The following is a 20,170-nucleotide window of genomic DNA, read 5'->3' as shown; positions in this document are numbered from 1 at the left end:
CTCCTCCTCCTCCTCCTCTTCCTCCTCTCCTCAACATGACATATTGAGGTTTTTTTTTTTCCAAGCAAATACACGGCACACACCCCCTCTTTATGAATAATGTCATATAAAAACAATAAAATCAATCAAGCCTCTGTTCTTCCTTTTATGTTGACTTTATTGACTTTATCCTCTGTTCCACTGGCGAGCCGAGCTGCTGCCTTTCTGATCCCTTCTCTTTCATGTTTTGTCTTTCTTTATCTGGCTCCCTCCTGAGGTAATAAGCAGGCTGTATGGCTGGGAAGTGCACAGGAGAGGGACTTTCATGTCCCTCAGCCCAGGGATTAGGGTGAGCTGCACAGGGAAAAGTAATAAAGCCCCAAGAACCTACCGTCTGCTGCTGGTGGAAGCTGGAATAGAGCCCAACTGCTGTTCAGTCTGCAAGCCTGGAAAAGCTAACATTTCCTGCATACACAACCGCCCGACTTCAGGCCCCTGTCGTCCCGCTGCTGCAGCATCAAGTCACATTTTCTACTGTTTGCACATTATAAAGCTATTTAGATAAAACTCACTGGGAGGCGATGGAACAGATAGGCTTCCAGTAACTTTGAAGTAGTTTCTTTTTAATTGCATACAGGTTCATTTTTAGCTCATAACCCTCTGTCCTATATCCCAATGGTTTTTTTGCTCAGATCTGGGCATGTTCTATTACAGGATTTTAGCAATCCGAGGCACAGTTTACTGGACGCAACATTGATAGAACGTGGAGCAGAAATACATTTATTGTGGAAAACATAAATATATAAATTATGGTTATTCCTGTCTTTGTCCAATGGAAGCTCAAAGTAAAAGTTAGAAAAGACTTAGTGATCGCGTAATGGCATTTGGTTGCATTGAGAGCAAAACCTAGTAAGCATGGTCCCTGACTTACTGAGAACAATATCTTACATTGATGTGGATGTGAACAGTGGGGAAACATCAGTCTTACAAACAGAGCACCTGTCAGACTCATGGTTAATGATTCCACAAGCAGGCTGTGGGTGCATGATGCAGCGATCGCTGATATGGTTTCTATTGTTAATTTGACTTTCACTGGACTCATTTCACATTGCACAGTGACTCATTATTTTGTCTTTTTCTGTTACTACTCAAACTTCCTCATTTCAACACGTTTGTGTTTGCATCGTGTCGCCCTGGTCGCATATCCATCAAAACTGCTAAGACAGTAATTGTTTGCTCTACTGGGTCATGAGGATCTGCAGGCTGCGTTTTCCAGGCCATCCTGGATTGATCTTCATCATCTCTCCTGATGTTGAAAGGCTGAAAAATGTAATTACACAGGCCGGCGTGATCACAGATTTGTCCTCCTGTCAGCAGAAGAGTAAACGCTGACTACACAAGGAACCCATTCATGTATTTGTCGCTTTACTTCACTTGTCCATTCAGTCCTGGAGGTGGACTTTGCTCTGTCTCGGCTCCACATGTGTACTCGTGAAGCAGACTAGGCGGGTATCTTCCTTATCATTGAAGTGATATGATTGGAAAAAGCCTCATGTTGCGGCAAAAATCAGCGCAAGGACACACACAGCCTGTCTGTCCATACACATTTAGGCACTTTTCCACTCATTAGTTGCACGCACATACTTTGATATGTTGGGTTCAGGTGTTTTTTAAATATTTTGTATTTTTTAAAAAGCAGATAATGCTTAACACAAGTAGTACTTAGGCTACAATGTTTTCCCTCCTTATGAATTTGCCATATCTGAACTCTCTACTACTAAATCTATCTTACTATCTTGTGTTCTATCCAGGGAGCTGGTGCACTGATTTGTTCCTGGTCTCTTTCAACCTCTGACTTGTTTTGTTTTGAGGATTAAATACACAAATTTAACCACAACAAATGAAAACAAAAAAAACATAATTCCTGCTGGAATATAAGTATGCATAATATATTTCATAACAAAAATAAAGCATCTTCCTGTACTGACTCTCACATATCCTCCTTGCACACATATATCCAAACCATATACAAGACTTGACATAGATCAGGTATACTGCAATATAATAAGAAACAATGCTGACCAAAAAAACAGCAAAAAAAAAATTTGACACTGAGATTGTGATCTTGGTGGTTACAAAAAAAAAGCAGACCGCACAGAACTCTTGCATGTCTTCAAAATCATATAAACACCTTTCGGGGTCTTTCTTATCCATCAGAAGAGACAGAAAGCAAATGTCCACACATATAAATAGTTTGTAAGTAGCGCATCTTCCATTTGAAAATCAAACTGTACATAACAGTTGGGCAAAGTCACAGATGACCAGGCATCTCAGAGAGCATCCACTCTTATCTCAGAGCCAACATCTGAAAGTTCAAAATGACTGATGCTCCACAGTCTTTCGAAGAAATAAAACACTTTCCATTTAGCTCTGTTTTGTCCGGTTTCTCTCCTCTTCTTGCTTCCATTCTGTGTGTGCAGGAGTCATTTCAACAGGGCCGAGTCGGAGCATGAAGACGATCAGTTTCTCTGATCAAAATGTCTGGTAGTCCGCCCTCCAGCCTCTCTCCGCCCTGCCCGAGCTCCACAGCACCTCTTCTTCTCAATCAAGCAGCTGCACAGTTCAGTCTTACGGGTAGGTCGCACATCATGGACAAAGTCATCATCACTGGTCACTGTTCTTTGCTTCTTTTTTGTTCCTTTTCATTTCTTTTCTTAAAAAAAAAAAAAAAAAAAAAAAGCACCTTTGGCATTTTATTTTTTGTTTTGTTTTGTTTTGTTTCAGTCTCTTGATTTTACAGAAAAGTTTCTTTTAGGTTGAAGGCAGTGGGAGAGAGGACAGAGCAGGTGTCCTTTGTGGAGGCGTCCTCTGTTTAGGTCTCACCCTCGCTGAAGTCCTCTGCTCTGATTGGTCTCACCTCACGTCCACTGTTGGGAGAAAAAACTTCAATTAGTGTCTTTATTTTACATACACAAGGCATGCATTTCACCATGACTGAATCTGTTTCTGGATTAGGAACCCAATTTGAATCTTGTTTTTTTTTTTTTTTCATGCCTTTCAAACAAATTGACACAACAAACAATCATGTTTCTGCAGATTTCAAGGACGGTGATCTGTGCAGACATTATTTTGTCCCATGAAAGTACTGCATATGTGTGTTATTCTGTGCACACCCAAAATAAAGCACAAGACAAAGACAAACTTTTTTCTTTTTTTTTTTTTAGAAAACGCAATCTTTTTCTCTTTTAAAGGGTGATGACAAGACAATAAAGTGAAGGAGCGTAAATAAAGACAGAGGGGTGTCTCTTCAAATGTGAAACCAGACAAACAAAGGTTTTCATCACAACAATAAGAGTGTAGCAACCACACACAAGCACAACACTGACACAAAGCAGATTTATGCACTGCTCATGCTCAGCAGGCCCAAACAACATGCAGCACTGGGGTTCAGAGTGTGATACTCCTCAGCCCTTCCTCTTCTCACACTGATTGGCTGTGAAGTGATTGGTGACGGTGATTGGCAGCCCCTATTTACACTCTGATTGGGCCAGTGAAGCACCAAGAGGTGAGAGAAGGTTACAGCGCTCAAGTCCTACCTGTTCCCCTCACAGCTCTCCAGAGGGCTTTGGGTAATGAGAGCAACATAATTATGTCACCAATAAGTCCTTGCTGGGCCTTAGCTTTTTAGGTTTCCTTTTTTTACCCTTAGCCCTAGGGTGGCCTGAAAACACAAAGTCAGGGAGGGTGGACAGGAAGGAGGGTTAAAAGAAAGCAGGAAGCAGGGTTTATGAAACAGGAAAGAGGCACAAACAGCCCTGCGACAGAAGCAGAGAGTGCAACGATATCACACTCTATAAATACTGAAGATGCCTTATCAGCAAACATCACAGGACTTATCTACCCAGCACAAAAGAAAGCCTTTAGGCAATCAAGGCAATAGCAGATTCACCTGCAGCGAGCTACCTTAACACACACATTGCCAACACTTGATACACACATCCTTATTCTCATCCCACGACACACAAACACACAAGCTTGAGGGTATCGCGATGGCAGGCCACCACATAAATGTCCAAGAGTAATTGTAGATGACGTTCATTCAGTGCAAAGCTAAAAAGCGAGACAGACAAAATGAGAGAGCCATAGGACAGGCAGGAAAGGAGAATGTCACGACTCGATGAGGTGAGGGTGCGATTCTGCTATGAGACTTGTCCTCAGAGGGAGTTTCTCTGTCGAGATGCCATGCTGGAACATTGCATGGGGTGATAAATAAATAAATCTGAGGGTTGTATTTACCTGTTTCTGCTTCTGAGTGCTCCACCACATGATGCTGTGATGTGCACACACACTCCAGGTGATCTTCTAATCGCACAAAGACCTCTTTCAGCTTGGGTCTCCTCCTCACATACTCCACCTTGGCTACCTGAACAGAGGAAGAGTTGAAAAATGGACAATTACAGATTGCATCCCAGCAACAATGAGTAACTTGTCTGGCGCATCAGTAAATACACACAGTCTGTGCTCGTCTTCAAACATCAAGACTCAAAGTTCAGTGACTTCATAAACCAAGCGATTTAAAAATAAATGCATAAATAAAATGAGGCGCTGCTTTGCCTTGCTGTGTTTGAAGTGTGACGGCAGCATTCCTCAGAGGCTGATTCATTGGGTTCCACTTGTGTGCTGCATGGACTCTAGATCGGGCGTGTAACTGAATGGAGTGTATGACCCCCTCTTGAGCAAGCTCAAACAAAGGGAGAGGAGAGATGACGTGAAGGAGGAGTTGTTGTGCGCCCGAAGGCCTAATCAAAGGTTTACTCTGGCAGGAGAAGAGAGGCAGGGAGACCCCCCTGCCGCAGGCCTGGAGCATCCACATCCAGACTGACACACACCTTAAACTCTCTTGCATTGTCCCAACACGTTGGCTTTAAATCACATTTCTTCGTGGGTTATGAAAAGTGCGGTTGAGCTTGCTTACAAAAAGTAGTTTCCTATCTACTGTAAGATTGGGAAAGAGAAACACATACATTTGTACCAATACAAAAAAGCAGTCGAAACATTTCTCCCCTTTCAGGTAAAAGGTTTCCCACTTAGGTCTTCCATTGCTACTTCCCACCCACCAGCCAGTGATGAAAACGACCAATCCTCAGATGGTTACGAACACGTTACAGTGATGAAAGCTCAATAGAAGAGGTTGCTCAGAGGTTATGATGCTCTTGCTGTGTAACTCAGAGGAGGTGGCCACATGCTTCTCTCTTTCTCTCTGATCTGAGTGCCAAGGGCCGGTAGCCTCTCGATCCACCACCGAAGAGCCTCAGGGCCCCATGGAAACAATATCTCCTGCTTCACCTATCCCAGTGACTGCACGAATGGAGGATATTGACCGACAATCTTCCAGCACTCTCTGGTGTTATGAACAACACACTTCGGCTCGAGGCTAACACACACATGCACAGGGGCAAAACTGATGAGAGGCTTTTCTTCCTCTATTCCCCTGATGGCTTCCCGCCAAGGCCAGCTCTCGGTGGCGAGTTAGTCATGCAGACAAATGAACATACCAATCCCTGTCTGATAAAAAGAAGTACAATGTTGACATTCACACAGAGAGCAAAGCCTCATCTTAGGGCTTCAACAATGGCCAGAGGGTCATCCGGTGGGCCTAAAACTGAGGCCAAAAGGAGTGAGGAACCAGCCGTTTCACCAGCCACTCCTTTACAACTGCTTCTGACCGTGGAAGAGGAGAAAGAAGAAAGGGAGTGAAAAGAGGGTAAGCAAGCAAAGGGAGGTATGTGGTGAGCAAACAGCGGACAATGGTGTCTGGGCTAGTGGCGATGTGTTTGCTGTTACTGAGCGCTGACATGGAGAGCGGGTGAAAGGCCACAGCGAGGAAGAACTTAATGCAGGAAGGTGAACCACCAGTCTGTGTGTGTGTGTGTGTGTGTGTGTGTGTGTGTGTGTGTGTGTGTGTGTGTGTGTGTGTGTGTGTGTGTGTGTGTGTGTGTGTGTGTGTGTGTGTGTGTGTGTGTGTGTGTGTGTGTGTGTGTGTGTGTGTGTGTGTGTGTGTGTGTGTGTTCGTGTGTTCGTGTGTTCGTGTTCGTGTTCGTTCATGTGTCTGTGGGGGCAAACAGAAAAGGTTATTTGAGGAATAAGGAGGAGGGACCAATTGTGTTCATGGATCACATTAGAGGAAATTCATGTGTTACCTATTAACTTTTTGTTTCTGTCTCACCCAGCGGAGATATTTATTACATTAACGCTGACAGGAGAGACAGAGGAGTTATCGAAGATTTACTGTGATGAACCCGAGGGGAGCAGCTTGCATCACAAGATGACTTAAGTTTCCTAAAAAGAGCCCATAGCTGATACTGAATCAAGAGAGAGATACGAAAGGTGCAGCTGTCTCCATGGACAGCTGTGCTGCCGTGAGCTTCAGGGAACGTCTAAGCTTCAGATGTCGCCAGCAGGAAACCTCGAGAGACAGTCACATCTGACAATTACAACTGACACTGATCCTGAGAACTAACACACACACACAAATAAACAACCAGCTACTGACTGAAGGATTCAGTAGTGAATCCACTAGATAGGAGGCAGGAGGTGTGTCTCCTTGCTCCTCACACAGCAGGGTTAGAAACACTCCCTGCAGGAGTTGCTATTCACACAGATAAACACATACTTGCATATTTTGCAACCAATGTATATTTTTGTCCAGCCCTTCTCTCTCTGCCTGTGACAGTTGTTTTCACTTTCTTCCCAAGTATAATGTGTTGAGATTGAGCCACTTCTTCACCTCCACATAAAAGATCGCTGGCTTCCTTTTTGGCACTGAGTCAATGACTTCCCGCATAAAACATACATCAGAAAGAGACCCCCATGCTACGACAAGGGGCCCCACATTCTCTTTGTATAAATCAAACTGCTCTAAACTCCTTAGAAAGCCCGGGCCCTGAGAAAAAGTCCCCTGAGTGGCTGTGGAATGACATCCGATCCACGGGGTTGGGGTGAAGCAACGGGCTCTGGGAAGTGCACCCGCTTGTTTGTCCCCAGTGTCTCCACAGCCCTCTCTGGAAAGCCGATTGTCCCACTCGGGTTAATTGGGAGATCCCTGAGCACACAGCGTTGATGAGAGCATGATGGAGGGGAAAGTTTTTATGACTCCCTTCCAAGGAAAACACAGCAGGGATGTGGGTGTACACTGCAGGGCCATCATGAAGTGGAACAGTAACTGAATTGAGTGGGAGTAAATAAAAAATAAAAAAAAACAGATGGAAACAGACAGACTGGAGTGGCAATTTATGCATCAGGGGACAGAATAGGCAGAATTTAATTTGCTGGCCACATAATTTCATATATTTACATTTCAGTTTCCCTCCTTTGAAGTAGAACAAAGAAAAGATTTGGTCCACACACAATGAGCACAGAACATCAGCCAGAAAAGTGCACTGCTGCTGCCCTCTGCTTCAACCGCCTCAACACACACTTGGGGTGGTGGGGTTATCACAGTGTGGAGGAGAGAGGAAGCAAAGAGGGTATTCATCACGTCCCTCACAGGCCCCAGATGCTGAAAAAGGGCCCTTTACAGCACCCCGCCTCCCCACTTGTTCCTCATTCTCACACAGCCACAATCCTGTCAATGCATCTCCAGATGTGTGCCTCTGTCTTCCCCCTTACCACATCATGTTCTGTGCTCCCCTATGCCTGCAGCCAAATCACGCAATATCAAATATCAAAGAGGCTAAAAATGTGTATAATTTCTCACCGGCTTCTCAGAACAACACAGAAGAGGGAAAACTATTACTTAAAAACACTTAAAAGAAGAAAAGGCCAATTTGACTTTAATGAGAGGGGGCAAGAAAGATAAAGTAAAAGGCACTTGATAGAGGATTAGATTAAAGAGTGGGAGATTGCTCTGCTTCAGGGATAAAACATAAAGAGCGAGTAAAGAGCAGATCCAAGACTGAAGGGATCTGTGCAAAGAGGAGATGCGTCAAAATTAAAATAAAGTCAGTGCGGACAAGGGAAAGGGAGGACGGAAAGGAAATAATGAGGAAAAATACAGAAGTGGAGTACAATTTGATTAAAATGCAGCGCAACTCTTCCCGCTGGAGCTGATGCATTCCAGCCGGTGGAGCGGTAGCCAAACCCTCCAGCTTCTGGCCTGGTCAGGACACTCCCATGATCTGCGACCTGCCCCCCACAACCCCCTGCTGTGGTTACCACGCACACATTTATACACATGCAAACTCCCTCACCCTTCTTCATCTCGCTGCGGAGCTGAGTGAATCAAAGGGAAAATAATTCACAGCTGCAAAGGACTTCAAACAAGGAGGCCCCTCATTCCAATATGCTGGATCCCCCCTATACCGCACCCTTCAGATGATCATAAATCATTCCCACTGTATCATTGTCTTTTTTTTATTTATGAAACACCCTGTGAGTTAGGGTTCCAAGCAACTGTGAGGCTACTACTTCCCACTACAACCAATGCCAGTGTAACTGCCAGTATGTGTGTGTGTATTTGTGCGTGTGTTTGTGTGTACGGGGTCAGGGCCAGGGCTGGTGCCGAGAGATGTGTGGACCCCCACACTCAGCACTGAGGCTGTATCCACCTGGCCTCTGTCAGCCTCCACTTTGATCCAGCAGCCATCAACACTTCATTACTCTGCAGCCCGTCTTCCTCTCACTGCCACTTCACACAAATGGCCTTGTCCCTTCACTGCGGTTAAATAGTTTACGCAGCACAGCGCTGACTGCACTCTCTCTCTCTCTCTCTCTCTCTCACTACTTCACCGATGCATGTGCTCCTCTTAGGATTACAAAGATGTGCACTGATGGCCTGCTCTGACCTCCGCATAATGATTGTGTGTGGCCTCTAAGGGCAGCTACAAAACCAAAGTGAATGAGATGAACGGGACTGCTCCATAATACACTCCAGATCGGTCAGATCACAACAGATTCCATAAAGTTGATCTAATAGTTAGTTCCAGTGGTTTTGTTTGTATTTATTATGCATTATTTTCATAAGAATTAGAATAATAATGTGACTAAAAGCATATTTTAACAATACAAATTTTATAAATCCAGACTTTTTCATTTACATTGTGGTAATCACAAACATTGAAAAAGACTAATTTGCTTTCAGGAAGCGACTTGTTTTAAGAAAGACATATAACTGAAGTTGTATTTTTGCGTAAGTCACGATATATTTCTGAACGTTGACTGTCACGTGGCGTGCAGAAACCTGAAGCGTTAATGAGTGTGAGGATGAGTGACAGGTCTATTCTTTCCTAGTGTCATGCCCTGTTTACTCTGCCCCATACATAGAAAACAGGCACACACACATACATGGAAACCAATGTGCAAAAGAATGCATGTGCATGTCAAAATAACTGGCTCTCCCTCTAACACTCTTCCTCACTGCTTTCTGTTCAAAATCACCTGTTGTTTTATTGTGCAGATCATCTAGCAAACCGTGGAGCCAAACGCACTGAGAAAATCATCAGGGTTACTGGACACAGCTGCAGCTGTCGGCACAAGATATGAGAGAGATGAGCTGATGGAAAGACGGAGAGTTCAGGCAAAGGGGGCGAGAAAGCAAGAGAGAGAGAGAGAGAGAGAGAGAGCATTAATATTAAGAAGCTTTAGGATTCACTATTTTGGAATGACATAAAAACTGGCCAAATCTCTAAAATGCTCCTGCAGTTGTCTTTGATAAAACATGTATCGGAAAAAACTTGAAGAGTGGTAAAGATAAATTGTGAGAGATGGAGCGGATGAGAGGGAAAGGAAGGAGAAGGAGGAATGCTGAGATAATGCACTCCAAACACAAAATCTTTTTCTCATCCTGTCATCTCTTTCCACTGCTCTTTTTGTCGCTTTTCCTAATGCCCTTAGCATTCATTCAGGTTTCTGAATGCACATGCGTACACCTCTGTCTTTTATTGTGTCCTCGTATGCCAAGGCATGCAGTCAACACAAAAACAATATTGCACACGCGGACAGATTTATCACCGAGATGAACCAAAACGGCAACAAAGAAAAAAAGAAGTGTAACAAAAATGTGAAACAATGAAAAAGGGGGAAAAACAAGGCAGAAGTAGAGAAAGAAAGAGACTCTACTCTCGGCCTATTTGCCTCCCTCAGGCAAGTCCTATTTAAAGTAGCTTTTTATTGCCCCACTGATCAGGACAGACGTCTACAGGCCTGTAGAAAACAGTTCTTTACATTGTTTGGGGTCCATAGCATTGATAGTGTTAAGGAAAGAAAGAGAAGAGGAGGAATAACGATGCATCATGGTATGGTATGGAAAGAAACACAGAAAACAGTGATCCTTTTCCCATCCTTGAAAAGAAACAAGTCAGGCCCAGAGTAGACAGACGGCATTTCTAGCTTTCTAATAAACGAAAGGAGAACTCCTATTTAGACACACTGCTGAGGGGACAGAAAAAAACAACAACTTGGCATTAAACAATGTTTCTCTCTCACAATGTGGTGAATGTCTTTTGAAAGAAGAGAGCTCTGACAGATGCCCTTTCCAGGGATGAAAGTCTGTTCAGCCCTCTCTGCCAGTGGCTGTAGCCACATGGGAAGAAAAAAAAAAAAAACATCCTCTGAAGAGACCCTGCACACCATGCCTGAAGGCCCCGCTAAAATCTATGTAACTTGTACTCAATTTGTTCTCTGTGTCATGAGGGGGACACAGACATGAGTTGCATGGATCATGGCATTCCAGGAATAACTGAATCGGGCTTTATAGTGTCTTGTGCGCCATTGTCAATTTCTCTCCATCCTTCCACATCCCTGTGATCACAGACAAAGCTCGTATTGAGGATGACAGACATGGAGCGGCTGGCAGGCGAAGAGACAGATGAGTTTGCATGCAGACGGACAGACACACAGGACTGCGCCATATATCAGGGCTCTTTACTGCTCCATGAGTCAGCATTTCTGACCGTAAACGCTGAGCTCTGTAAGCACCATCCTGTCAGTGCTGCCTTATTGTATTTAATCTGTGAATAGAAGCGGACAGAGAGAATATCCCTCCAGTTTGTTAAGAGATCTCTGTGAACTGTGCCAGTACGATTGATATATATTACCCTGCTCATTGAGTGAGGCGGCACCTTTAAAGCCAAACAGGAAGATGGGAAGCGGAGAAAGAAATGTTCCAGTGCCAAGACAGGGCAAGATCGCAATGATTACAAAGAAGAGACAAGAGAGAGTGTGCAGATGGACTCGATGAGAAACAAAAACACGACGAGAGTGTTCCAGGCTGTCCTGTTTATCCTCCGGTTGTCTGGTGCTCTTACAAAACAGACCACATAACTCCCATACCTCCAAACAGGGCCATGCACAGGATAACCAGCCACAGTGTAAATACATCAGAAATACATCTCAGGTCCCAGCCACTGTGTCTCCCCTGATCCTTACCAGGCGGACATGTTTTTAAGCAACCAATGCCAAAGAGCCTCTGAGAACAGTGCAACCCCCTTCTATCCCTCTCTCCTTGTCTTTGTCACCTTGTCTGGTCTGGGTTCGCAGCCTCCAGAAAAAGACAAAGAGTCAAATTAATAGGGAGCAGCCGTGCAGTAGCCAGTGACACTCAGACTAGACACTCTCTCTTCTCCTGTTTTGGCTCTCTCTCAATCTCTCTCTCTCTCTCTCCACCCCTCCTCTGCCTGTCTTATATCTGGCAGTAGAATCTCTCCTGGTCAATCCTTCAACAGACGTCTTGGCTGAAAGGGCCAACAACCTTCTCTCCATGTCCACTTTCTACCCTTTCCTCGCTCTTCCTCTCCTGGGACAGCCTTCTTGGGCTCTTCACCAACCTTAGATGGACCGAGAAAAGGTGGTTGAAATAGACATAGAGGAGGGAGGATGGGGCAGTGGATGTTAGGTGGCTACTATTTGACTCTGAGTGAGGAGAATGAAATGCGTGTTTCTCCCACCTTGTTTTGAACCTGGGGTATGAACCTGATGAGAGGGTTTGTGGTAGTGTCCATGTGGAAGAGTGGTGTTTGGTTTATGGTAAATGCAGCGTGTCTTACCTTAACGGTGCGGTGGTGCTTGCGGGAGGGATGACAGCGCATGTTGCTGGTGTTGCAGCAGCCCGTGCAGCGCTTCACCTCCACACAGGGCGGCCATATCAGGAAGTTGGCGGACGTGGGATCCACCTGACTCCTGGGGATCTCGTAGATCACAGTTCGTGTCTTGCACACTGCCGGGACGGCCTCCTCCACTGGAAGACGGAAAGGGAGAGGGACAAGCAAGAGTTGATACGTGTGGTTGGCATCAGCGTTGCGGTGATACCTTCCGATGACACGCATGTACTGATTGCTGTAATCTGTCCTTTTCACTCACAGCTGCTTCATGCATTCCTTCGCTGCTTATAATTTGATGACTCACTTGTTGTGGGAGCTGTTCGTCTTACCACAGATCACTCCCAACTCCGTTTAAGGCCGTTAAGAAGACAAGCTTCCCAAAAAGCTGATCTCATATCGGCTAAAGAGGTTGGGAGTCCCTGAGACCTAAAAAGAGTGTTCTTTTGTTCAGAGCTCTCAGTGAGGTTAATGCAGCGTGACTAGTCTAGAAAACCTTTATGTGTGCCGGTGGGAAATATCTACCGGCCTTTGACCCTGCTGGCCACAGTGAAAAGAGGAAGACACTGAGCACTCAATTGACATTTAATGCTCTGACATGCAATCGAACCTAAAGATTTGACGGAGAGTGTACAGTGAGACACCATTATGTCGTAAACCTGATATGTCCTTCATGCAGGGAATGTGAGGGCTTTTGCAGAGAGCTGCCAAAATGGTATACTGTATCATACTCTTATGATACAGCCCACATACATGAAATATGAGCCGCCACTTCATTCTGTGTTGCATTAAATGCTGCGCTGCTCGGACAGATGTAACGCGCACGAAGTCGGTCTTAACACACACGTCGCACACCACATGGCAATCTCCGCACCTCGATCAGATATCGTACCGCGTGGCGTTTTATGAAGAAATCTGACTGAGAGCCCAGGCGAGCTGCAACTTGAACCCTGAATGCCTGGAATTTCCACACTGGAGGATATATTCCTCTCCTGAAGTGTGTGTCTTAGAACTGCAAGCCTCTGGCCAATTAAAAAGCTTCATGTCAGACGTACTCGTCAACCTCATTCACCGGTCTAGTTTCCCATGATTCCTTGATTGTCATAAATACTCGGTGGATGTCTCCATTAGAGCTCCTTTTGTCCACAAAGAGCAGTACAAAAGCCACTAACTATAAGCTATGTTTGAAATTAGTTTAAAGTGATCGGTTTCATCTCGTGGGAACTAGTATGTCAGTAGTGATATTTAAGATGCAGCTTATTTTTAGGGACATTTGGATACAGTGATGTTGTGTGCCCAGTTGTAATGTATATAGTGTCAAGTGTAATTATGATGCAACCTCAGAGCAACAGCGTGCAGATTGTGTTGATTCAGTCTCACCAATGCTCCTCTTGCGTCGGCTGTGCAGCTGGGAGCTCTTCAGGTCATTGTAGTAACCGTGATGATGAGAGTTGTTTTTATGGTGGTTGTGGTGCTGCTTGTGGTGCCTCGGCTCCTCGATGACATCGTTTCCCGTACCTCATCAAAACAGAAGGCCGCCATATTAATAATGTCACACAGAGAAGAGGGAACACACACATACAGTACATACACAAACAGGCGGACACACACGCAAAGCTTATTCAACCAATGAAAAAAGCTATGAGTCTCTAACCACAGCTGTAACTGTAACAATGATAAATGATTGTAAAGGGAGGCTTGGTAGGAGACTGCATATGATCTGCCGCTGCTGTTTTTATATACCCTGTCCACAACAAACTGTGGGTTCGGTTAGTCACCCAACCATAATGAAACAGTAACTTCCGAGTGGTTTCTTGTGCTGTATGTTTGATTGTGCCTCAAAGGGCTTTGATTTCCCTTCGACATGGAGGATGGCAGGCTGGGTGGCGGGGCAAGTGCTGATGATGTCACAAATTGAGATAAACAGTCCAGAGTACACAGGGTGCAGGCATGAGGCATGGTTTTACACAGACCTATGTGTAATTGCAAGCTTTATGTGTCAGCCGCTCTCAGTCTGACTGAACTTTCCCAGCAGGAATAAAGTAACTATACGCAGGTGAGTCAGCATACTCCTTCAAAAACAACCAGCTTTCACAGCAGGTACATAAGGGCCTAAAGTGGTCATTTGACAGGTGGTACTCAGCCGCCATTATGCCTGTGCCTAATTAGTGGTTTCATGTCTCTCATTTACCTGGAATTGTTTGCTTTTTCAATCATTCAGTGGCTTGGAAAAGTACATGTTCTGTAGTGCTGCAGGGCTATCCTATTAAAGCCCTTCTAACGCCATTCCAATACAGCCAGTTCAACTTTTTCACAGTCATGGCCCTCTGATAAAGCTTGCTTGTTTTGGTCCCCACCCAGAATGTAAGGTAGATGATGGAAAAGTGCCACGGCTGCAATAAAATGATAAAGCTTGTCTGAAGGATACAGCCTTTTCTCAAAGAGCAGAGTCTGAGAGTGTTTGCTAAATGGGTGGGTCTACCTGTCTGTATGTACAGCATATCCACCCCACTTGACAAACACAATCCTACACCTGTACACTTAACATAAACACATACTGTCAATTACGCAAACTCCTCTCGTTATTCTCCATAACATGTTAAAACCCAATGTACACCAGCACAACAAAGCTCAGCCAAAGGCAAACACATTCCACACTTCCAGCTCCCTTTGTGCTCTGACCAGAGTCATCCGAAGGGATTTCCTCGACCTGTACAAGTTCCTCCTCTGGGATTGGTTGCTCGTTTGCTTTTTGATGCCTTCATTTTTCATTTCTGTCAGGTTTCACTCACAATCCAGTCCCTTCAGTGAAAGTTTCCGTCCAACTTGTCGTGCAGTCAGTCAGACCTCCAGTGACCCAGAGCCGAAGGTTCCCAGAGGGGAAGTGTTGACTGGAGCCGAGGCTAAGAGCAACGGGCTGTAATACCTACATTCAGAAGGACACATGCACATACTGTACATGAGCTGTGCACTATTTGAAGTGCATGACATATGCACTAAGACACACACCGACTCTGTTTGCAGCACCGCCAGGAGGACTCACTGTCATGAGCAGTCAAATGTTCATACCTGCCAACATTTTAACACAAAAGGTCACTGACTCCCACTGAGCCTTTTCACTTCAGCCTCCTAAACACAGGAGAGTGGGAGGGTGTTACACCAACGACCACCCAAAGATTGTTTTTGTCTAATCTGAGAGGAGAAAGAGAGGCAGGACATAAAGAAGTCCTTTATGAACTACAGACTTTCCATTTTCAGCACACTGAAAGGTTGTTGTGGGGTTGTTTTTCTTCATCTCTGAATTCAAAGGAAAAACACATAGAATATGAACAGAAAATGATCGGCGTCAATGAGATGAGTTATGGAAAAATTCAGAAAAAAAAAATGGTGGCGAGAAGATGGCAGAAACGTATTTTCTCCTCCGCTGGTTCCAGGTGAGTGAAAAGGTAAAAGACGGCGCGGAGCCTCATCACACTGAGACAAGAGAAACGAGGACAGGAGACAGTCTCGCGCCATGAATCAGGCTTTCACGACCAGCAAACTGACTCCCTCCCTGTTACTCCTCCTGTTTTTTTCTTTCCCTCTCTTATACAAACAGTCAACATGTTGACCTCTTGTGATAAGTGACACAATAATTCTGTCTCGTTGTCACTCTTCCTTGTGTTATTGCAGACAGTTACAAGGTTGAGTTGACAGAGTTTAGGTCATGTGGACAACAGGCCGTCCCCTGTGGGTGTGACCGCAGGTAACATTAAATCTGCTCCGTGAACTCTGCAGGTGTGAAGGCAGTCCTGCCAACTCTACAGCAGGTAAACACACTGCCAGCTTGTCAGAAACCAGGAGGATTGCACAACAACCGGCGGCCTCTCTCAGTGAGGCAGGAATACAACCTCCAGATTCCTCCTGCTCCCTCCTCCTCCTCCACCTCTGCCCCATGCCAAGAGTCAGGTTCCCTTTTCTGTCAAAGTCCTTCAGTGAGAGAGATAAGAGCAGGCAGGCTAGGGGCCACCTTGGGAGAGAGACAGGGATTGAGACGAAGGATAGCGAGGAGAGGAGCACCTTGGGGGCCAGACAGCCATCTGCCGACTTCCACGGGGTCATCTCATCTGTCAATCAGACGCCATCCTCATGAAAGCACATGCAGGCCTGCATTAAGTGTAGCCCACTGCAGGCTTTCAGTGAGTTATACAGCCTCAGGTATTGGTATTCTCTCAAAAAGCAAATTATCTATATTTATTTCGCTCAATAAAATCTTAAACTAAATGACAATGGGGGAGCCAATGTGTTGCATCACCTTACAGGTGAATAAATACACCTCGGTCTTTCATGTTCCTTCCCCTGTTGATACACTATGCCGTGCACAGTTCAGTGGATATTGGTAGCCTTGCTTCCATGTGCAACAAAAGCTCTGAAAATACTCTGCAGGCTGGCGTCAAAAGTCTTTTAATGGGCCGGCCAGAGCCGCCAAGCTGGCCCTCAGACAGATTTATGTCCTCGTAATAATAATCAGCCTACTACTGTTACCCCACAAAACATTACTCTGTTTGAAGAAAGACATGTTAATTCAATTATAAACACCTCTTCTCATGCTACAGGCACTCCGGGGATCTATTCCAGGCGCGGCGTGTTGAGTGATCACTGTTGTGGAGAGCAAACTGGTTTGATTGTGAATTAATAAATGGAAACCTTCACTGATGTGGGGCTTTTAGTCCTAATTGATAGGCCCTCCAGAAAAGCAAACTCATCATCACACTGAAGAATACTTAGTGAAAGATCAGTCTCCATGCTGCTTTGCGGAATATACGTTTGGAGGTTGCTAATGATCTGTGACCAGTGAGGCAGCTTACATCATTTGGACTGTTAAAGCAAATTTAGTAATTACCTACATCAACAAAGTTTTACGGCAGAGCCTTGAATTTGATGTAGAGCCAGAACCTGTGTAAATAAAGGCTCTCGTGAATGCAAACAGCCTCTTGCAGTGTACTCCTGTAACTTAATCTAAGACAGTCTGAGACTGGCCGGTCCCCCACCGTGGAAGAAGCAGCACTTAAACCAGAGGAAACCCGCATGACCTGCGGGCTGACGTCTCTATTTACAGGGCAACAAATGTGGCAGTCCTGGGATAATAAAGCTGTTCATGGCAGTAGCAAGAATATGCACAAACAAATGTCTCGGTGACAGTCCACTTTGTCACATACAGACGGTAAAAGCTTGTGTCTCGGTTGCCGCTTCTGCACTTGGCAGTGTTCCTGAAGATACAGTTCCATCAGCAGTTTCTTTTGCGTGCCACCCAAGCTCACTTTCAGGAAATACCACTTATCAGATCCCAAAAATTGTGCCAACACAGCATTAAGTTGCTGTATCTATTTGTTTACTAAACTAGATAAAGCTGCAGAAACAATGAAGTCAAAACACCTCATTTCATCCAGTGTTACTCAAACATCAGCTGTTGATAGCTGCATCTTATATGTGGCATCTGTGTATGATTGTTACACAAAATGCTTTAAGCCACCCAATCCAGGAAAGCCCCTGAGTGTATTGTTTTAAAAGAAAACACAAGGGAAAGAGCTTGCACAGTCCTTAATTATTTTAGATACTGTGCAATCGTTGGATCACTGCAACGTAATTAACTTCATCATTAGGCCATCACATGTGGCTTTCGCCAAAATAAATATATCAAAACCCTCCATAGGCCTCTCTTTTTAGGTGTTTGCATGATAGAGTGCACAGTTTTCCTGCTGACAAACCACTTTTTTTTTCTTTTTTTTTTTTTTTTGCAATCACAGTGCAGCTCTTTAAGTGCCATTCATTACTTGGTTGTTAGACCACTAATAGCAGACTCACTTCTGAACGACATCCAGACCGTCAGAGGCTTCAAAGTGGAGCCAAAATCACAGGTCATTAGTTGAGAGTAGCAAGAGGCAGAATTTACCTACGGAGTCAATCTCCAGTAGCCGCTGGAGGTCGCTGATGCTGTGGATTTCACTGTGGGACAGTCGGTCTATCAGCTCCTGGGGAAACTCCACTTCCTTTTAGGGGGGGGGGGTAAAGAAATCAAACAAGAGATGAAGGTTACACATGTGTCATGTTAGTGTAATTTTTTGTCTCTATAAATAAAGGGTGTGCGTTCAAACAACTGTCATGGACACCAGAAAGGTTTGCAGCTGTGTGCCAACTAGAGAAGGTCTTCCCCATTGCCACACATTTTCCCTCATCAATGGGTAAAAGAGGGCGAGGAACCCCCTCAGAAATGATGAAATGAAAGTGGTGCTTTTTTGCAAGACAGCAAAAATAAATGCTTCGTCTATGCTTTTTTTTTTTTTCTACAAAAACGTTATAATAAGCACTTTTTTTTTTTTTTAGCGGAATATGTATTTTCTTTCTCCTTTCTTTCGTACCAAAACAAATACACAAACTGAACCCATATAATAATCTTTTGTCATTTATTCTTTACGGTACAGATCCTGCTTCTTCGGAGAGTTTTAAATAGTATAATTTCAAATCTAAATTATGTTGCATCTTTGCGCGCACAATCCAACAATGTGTCTTATTTTTTTCCGGGGTTTTTTGGATCTGGGAGACAGCTCCTGTCTGCGTGCGGGTAAACGGCGCCTCAGCTGCACACTTTGCACTTGTTGCGGTCCGGCAGACACCTCAAGTTGAGCAAGTCGTGCAGTCCCACAGGAACACGGGCTATTTTTATCAACCCTGTGCGGTTCCCATGAAACGCGCTGAGCCCAACCAAAACGTTTGCCCAGTTGGCTCGGGCTACAAACAAATTTGGCACAAACGCCAAAAATAACTGTGATAGGAGTCCAAGTGCGGACGCGAGGTGCGCTCTCCAAAGCGCGTAACCACAGTCAGTCCCACATGGTTTCGTGATTCTGATGTTTCATGTTAAAACTATTTCAGTCTGAACTTGATTTATAATTTTTAATGGATCACATTTTATCCAGAAAAAAAATGCGATTATTCTATGTAGCTCAGTCTAGTCACAGGGTTCATCACTTTATAAGATCCCTCTCTTTACGCATCAGGTTGCTGTGTTGTGTGCGCAGCTCTTGGAGACATGCGCGCACAGTTGGACCTTTGCACCCTCGCAGAAATAAAACCCCACACCACTATGTCTGACTTAGATCCAAAGAGACACGCTCTACCCGACCCTCGGACCGTGTGGAAGGCCCGGTAACTTTACCTCAGCGGTGGCCAGCAGTAGGTACGTTGTCCACAGCAGGAAGTAAGAAAGTGCGGTTCTCATTTCCTTTTAATTTTGAATTCACCCCGATCACGAAGAAGGTGCTAAACTGTCGGAGCCTCAGAGTCGCTCCTGGCTCCAGAGGATCCACAACCATCCCCTCGGGGAGAGAAACCGGAGTGTCAGAGCAGCTCGGGAGGCTCAGTTGGACACTGGTGCTGCACTTGCTTGCACTTGTGAAATCCTGAGCCTGCTGGAGGTTGATTCTTGTTATTCACATTGGATTGCGTCTTCTTGAACAAGCCCTGTGCTGCAGCTCGACATGGTTCCTCAAGCGCAAGTGAAACAATCCCAGGAGACAAGCCTGATGCGCATTGCACTTGTCTTTCACCTTCTCATGGAAAATACACTTTCAACTTTTTCCCAGCTTCAAGAAGAGAAAAAGAAACGTGTCCTTTTTCTGGAGGAGAATATTAGAAAAGTCTAAGACGCACAAATATTAATATTTTAATGTTAGTAGTTAATAGTCCGAAAAGATTATAATCCAAACGAGCAGATGCCCTCCGAGAATCATAAGGGAGAAAGTTGTCCGTGCTATACTATCCAGAGCCTGTCTTGCGGCAGTCAGTACAGGTCCTTGGCTGTGGAGGACTCTGGAGTGAATGGTGTCGGAGCGCCTCTGAGCTGCTGAATATAGAGAGCCAGCAGCTCCGTGCCCATTGCGCCTCCCCTCGCGTTTTGGTGATCATGCATCCATTCAGCGAGGGGAGCTGGTTGGCTGCTTGAATGACTTAAGACTCGAGAGCACGTCCCCATCCCCCCTCCAGTGTGTGTGTGTGTGTGTGTGTGTGTGTGTGTATGTGTGTGTGTGTGTGTGTGTGTGTGTGTGTGTGTGTGTGTGTGT

The 20,170-nt window shown here is 45.0% G+C and overlaps 1 protein-coding gene across 1 annotated transcript; it reads right to left on the bottom strand.

The window, feature by feature from the left end:
- Positions 1-738: 738 nt before the first annotated feature.
- On the bottom strand, positions 739-19,947 carry pdgfab (platelet-derived growth factor alpha polypeptide b). The gene is made up of 6 exons (XM_080488094.1): positions 19,267-19,947; positions 18,004-18,100; positions 13,452-13,589; positions 12,021-12,211; positions 4,276-4,402; positions 739-2,906 (listed from the first exon to the last, which is right to left on the bottom strand). The coding sequence occupies exons 1-6, from the start codon at positions 19,327-19,329 to the stop codon at positions 2,893-2,895; spliced, it is 630 nt and encodes a 209-aa protein (XP_080344220.1). The 5' UTR covers positions 19,330-19,947; the 3' UTR covers positions 739-2,892.
- Positions 19,948-20,170: the final 223 nt, after the last annotated feature.

This window comes from Lipophrys pholis (genome assembly GCF_963383615.2).
Source record: "Lipophrys pholis genome assembly, chromosome: 19".
Lineage (NCBI taxonomy): Eukaryota > Metazoa > Chordata > Actinopteri > Blenniiformes > Blenniidae > Lipophrys > Lipophrys pholis.
This window is presented reverse-complemented; position numbering and strand designations above follow the sequence as displayed.

Excerpts from the sequence above, each read along its gene's own strand:
- pdgfab (XM_080488094.1), bottom strand. The coding sequence starts at position 19,329 with ATGAGAACCGCACTTTCTTACTTCCTGCTGTGGACAACGTACCTACTG. Across the intron at positions 13,590-18,003 it reads ACTGGAGATTGACTCCGTAG|GTACGGGAAACGATGTCATC; the intron begins GTAAATTCTGCC and ends TGTTTTGATGAG. Across the intron at positions 4,403-12,020 it reads AGCACCACCGCACCGTTAAG|GTAGCCAAGGTGGAGTATGT; the intron begins GTAAGACACGCT and ends TCCTCTGTTCAG.